Genomic DNA, 5,000 nt, shown 5'->3' with positions numbered 1-5,000 from the left:
GGCAGGGCGCATTGCAACGGATGCTGGGATCATTGCAACGGAAGCTGGGGGCGTTGCAACGTTGGCTGGGGGCGTTGCAACGGAGGCAGTCACGTTGCAACGTTGGCTGGGGGCGTTGCAGCGGAGGCAGTTCGCGTTGCAACGGATGCTGGTGACGTTGCAACGGAGGCAGGGCGCGTTGCAACATTTGCTACTGACGTTGCAACGGAGGCAGGGCGCGTCGCAACGTTGGCTGGGGGCATTGCAACGTTGGCTGGGGGCGTTGCAACGGAGGCAGGTCGCGTTGCAACGTTGGCTGGGGGCGGTGCAACGGATGCTGGGCACGTTGCAACGTTGGCTGGGGGCGTTGCAACATTGGCTGCAGGCGTTGCAACGGAGGCAGGTCGCTTTTCAACGGATGCTGGGATCGTTGCAACGGAAGCTGGGGGCATTGCAACGTTGGCTGGGGGCGTTGCAACGGAGGCAGGTCGCGTTGCAACGGTTGCTGGTGATGTTGCAACGGAGGCGGGTCGTGTTGCAACGGATGCTAGTGACGTTGCAACGGAGGCAGGGCGCGTTGCAACGTTGGCTGGGGGCGTTGCAACGGATGCTGGGGGCGTTGCAACGGATGCTGGGCGCGTTGCAACGGAGGCAGGTCGCGTTGCAACGTTGGCTGGGGGCGGTGCAACGGGTGCTGGGGGCGGTGCAACGTTGGCTGGGCGTGTTGCAACGGAGGCAGGGTGCGTTGCAACGTCTGCCGGGCGCGTTGCAACGAAGGCAGGGCGCGTTGCAACGGATGCTGGTGACGTTGCAACGGAGGCAGGGCGCGTTGCAACGTTGGCTGTGAGCGTTGCAACGGAGGCAGGGCGCGTTGCAACGGATGCCGGGTTAGGTGCATCGTTGGCTGGTTTCGTTGCAACGGAGGCACCCGCCGTTGCAACGATGGCTCGGAGCGTTGCAACGAAGGAGCCAAATTTTTATATCTCATAATTGGCTCGTGCATTTTTTCTTAAATTTTGAGGGAACCTTGGTAATATTATGTAAAGGCTGCACAAAAAAATCCAGGTCAAAAATCGCACGTTTGCAAAAAATCGGCTTTTTTTTGAATTTCCGGCTTTCCGGGCGGTAAAAAAATCTGCAAAAAAAATCCACACTGTGTAAATTCACCAAATTTCGGGGATGGAAAGATCTTATTTTTCTAGAGGTTGTTGCAAAAAACGGCGTCAAAATTTGACCTCTAGAGCACTTTCCTTGAGTATGTCTGCTCACGAAAAAGGACGTCTACCCGTGGCACTTTGGTAATGGCTCGGCAGCCTATTATAGGGGGAGGGGTGTCATGCTGCTGAAACTCGAGTTGCCCAAAGGCTTGCTGGGCGCAATGCCAGCAAGATGCACGTTGCCTTGCCATCCCCTAGGCACACTAGCAAGCACGTTGTGGTTGTGGTGTGCTGCCGGGCTCCCCCGCCCCCAACGGAGGCACCCGCCGTTGCAATGATGGCTCGTAGCGTTGCAACGGAGGAGCCAAATTTTCATATCTCAGAATTGGCTCATGCATTTTTTGTGAAATTTTGAGGGAACCTTGGTAATATTATGTAAAGGCTGCACAAAAAAATCCAGGTCAAAAATCGCAAGTTTGCTCCGTTTTTCAATTTTTTTGAATATCCGGCTTTCCGGGCGGTAAAAAAATCGTCAAAAAAAATCCACATGGTGTAAATTCACCAAATTTGGGGAATGGGAAGATCTTATTTTTCTAGATAAACAAAGACAAGGAAGAGACATAGAAGAGCTCAAGGACATCATTGTTTCCTCAAGAAGGAAACGCCACCATCACTAAGGTGGATTCATTCCTTGCTCTTATTTCTTCTGTTTTTTATTTTCTATGTTAAGTGCATATCTATGTTTGTGTCTTCATTACATGATCATTATTAGTTAGTAACTATGTCTTAAAGTTATGAATGTCCTATGAATCCATCACCTCTCTTAAATGAAAAATGTTTTAATTCAAAAGAACAAGAAGTACATGAGTTTTGAATTTATCCTTGAACTTAGCTTAATTATATTGATGTGGTGACAATGCTTCTTGTCTTCTGAATGTATGCTTGGACAGTGCATATGTCTTTTGAAGTTGTTGTTTAAGAATGTTAAATATGTTGGCTCTTGAAAGAATGATGACAAGGAGACATGTTATTTGATAATCTGAAAAATCATAAAAATAATTCTTGAAGCAAGAAAAAGCAGCAAAGAACAAAGCTTGCAGAAAAAAAAATAGGCGAAAAAAAAAGAGAAAAAGCAAGCAGAAAAAGCCAAAGCTCTTAAAACCAAGAAGCAAGAGCAAAAAGCCAATGTCCCTTAAAACCAAAAGGCAAGGGTAAATAAAAAGGATCCCAAGGCTTTGAGCATCAGTGGATAGGAGGGCCTAAAGGAATAAAATCCTGGTCTAAGCGGCTAAACCAAGCTGTCCCTAACCATGTGCTTGTGGCAAGTAGGTGTCAAGTGAAAACTTGAGACTGAGCAGTTAAAGTTAAGGTCCAAAGCAAAAGAAGAGTGTGCTTAAGAACCCTGGACACCTCTAATTGGGGACTTTAGCAAAGCTGAGTCACAATCTGAAAAGGTTCACCCAATTATGTGTCTGTGGCATTTATGTATCCGATGGTAATACTGGAAAACAAAGTGCTTAAGGCCACGGCCAAGACTCATAAAATAGCTGTGTTCAAGAATCATCATACTAAACTAGGAGAATCAATAACACTATATGAACTCTGAGTTCCTATAGATGCCAATATTTCTGAACCTCAATGGATAAAGTGAGATGCCAAAACTATTCAAGAGGCAAAAAGCTATAAGTCCCGCTCAAAATATATAATAGTTCATACTTTGCCCAAGTTTAGATGACGCAAACTGGCGTTCAACGCCAGTTCTCTGCCCAATTCTGGCGTCCAGCGCCAGAAACAAGCTGCAAAGTGGAGTTCAACGCCCAAACTGGCACAAAAGCTGGCGTTCAACTCCAAGAAGGACCTCTACACGTGAAACATTCAAGCTCAGCCCAAGCACACACTAAGTGGGCCCCGAAAGTGGATTTATGCATCAATTACTTACTTCTGTAAACCCTAGTAGCTAGTTTATTATAAATAGGACCTTTTACTATTGTATTAGACATCTTTGGTCTCAGTTTTAATCCATTGTTCATCTTAGGAGACTATTGATCACGTTTTGAGGGCTGGCCTCTCGGCCATGCCTGGACCTTCACTTATGTATTTTCAACGGTAGAGTCTCTACACTCCATAGATTAAGGTGTAGAGCTCTGCTGTTCCTCAAGAATTAATGCAAAGTACTGCTATTTTCTATTCAATTCAACTTATTCCACTTCTAAGATATTCATTCGCACTTCAACCTGAATGTGATGAATGTGACAATCATCATCATTCCCTATGAACGCGTGCCTGACAACCACTCCCGTTCTACCTTCGATTGAACGAGTATCTCTTAGATTACTAATACAGGGGACCGAGTCCGAGATATTGGGATCTTCGTGGTATAAGCTAGATTGATGGCGGCATTCATGAGAATCCGGAAAGTCTAAACCATGTCCGTGGTATTCCGAGTAGGATTCTGGGATTGAATGACTGTGACGAGCTTCAAACTCGCGAGTGCTGGGCGTAGTGACAGACGCAAAAGGATAGTAAATCCTATTCCAGTATGATCGAGAACCTCCAGATGATTAGCCATGCAGTGACAGCGCATCGGACCATTTTCACAGGGAGGAATAGGATGCAACCAACGACAAAGGTGATGCCTTCAGACGATTAGTCGTGCTGTGACAGAGCAGTTGGATCATTTTCCCGAGAGAGATCGAAAGTAGCCATTGGCACCGGTGACATCCTTACATAAAGCCAGCCATAGAAAGGAGTAAGATTGATTGGATGAAGACAGTAGGAAAGCAGAGGTTCAGAGGAACGAATGCATCTCTATACGCTTATCTGAAATTCTCACCAATGATTTACATAAGTGTTTCTATCCTTATTTTATTAATTAATTTCGAAAACCCCATTACTATTTTATATCTGCCTGACTGAGATTTACAAGGTGACCATAGCTTGCTTCATACCAACAATCTCCGTGGGATTCGACCCTTACTCACGTAAGGTATTACTTGGACGACCCAGTGCACTTGCTGGTTAGTTGTGCGAAGTTGTGAACCATGGTATTGGCATCATGTTTTTGGCGCCATTACCAGGGAAAGAAAGAGCAATGAATTTTATAAAATCAAAGTGTAATCACAATTTCTGCGCACCACACCATCTAGGGAGCATGGCGTGGTGGAGTTGTGCCTTGGGCACACGCTCGGGGTAACACCTTGTGCTCGGCCCAGGACTATGGGGATCATCCCAAGTCCGAGCACGACGTGGGAACGGCGGCGGCCTGTGCGCCCCCGCGAGGGGCAACGCGGCTTGCGCAGCCCAACGCTTGGCCAGGCCTAGTGTGGCGCACAACGCGGATTATGGATATGCGTGCGGTAGCGGGTGTCGTGGGCAGGGGGCAACGCGACGTGCTAGTCCCAGCACTTTGAGGGGGCACGTTGCGGAAGACGGTTACCTGTTCGTGTCCACTCCCGAGGGGCAACGTGTCGTGCTCGCCCTACATCTAGGGTCGACGTACGACGGTGCCCGATGCGGTGTGGGTTGGGCGTGTTGCTTAAGACGGTGCGACTGCTCGGCTATCGCCCGAAGCACCTCACGCATCTGGCTGTCCCTTGAATGTTCTTCGTCGCTTCCCCCGAACCCTGCCCAGCGGCGCTGACTCGGCTACCTCGTGTTCTTCCGCTTGCTTGCACGCGCCTAGGCGTGCGGGGCGCGGTTCGTCCGGGCGTGCTGTGTTTGCGGACCGTGGTGGCGGATGAGCGGTGTGTGGGTTGTGCGTGTGGCTTGATCTAGACGGTGCAGCTGTTCAGTTATTGTCCGAAGCGCCTGACGCTTCGGGCTGTCCCTCGAGTCTCCTTCGTCCCTTCCTTTGAAACCTGCCCA

At 48.5% G+C, this 5,000-nt stretch overlaps 1 protein-coding gene across 1 annotated transcript in view; it reads left to right on the top strand.

The window, feature by feature from the left end:
- The window catches only part of LOC110265056 (putative lysozyme-like protein), a 22,334-nt gene that overhangs the window by 9,530 nt on the left and 7,804 nt on the right, over window positions 1-5,000 (top strand). The window contains exon 4 of the mRNA XM_021107809.1: window positions 267-911. Within this exon, the coding sequence (XP_020963468.1) occupies window positions 267-911 (645 nt within the window). The remainder of the gene's footprint in view (window positions 1-266; window positions 912-5,000) is intronic.

This window comes from Arachis ipaensis, chromosome B07 (genome assembly GCF_000816755.2).
Source record: "Arachis ipaensis cultivar K30076 chromosome B07, Araip1.1, whole genome shotgun sequence".
Lineage (NCBI taxonomy): Eukaryota > Viridiplantae > Streptophyta > Magnoliopsida > Fabales > Fabaceae > Arachis > Arachis ipaensis.
This window is presented reverse-complemented; position numbering and strand designations above follow the sequence as displayed.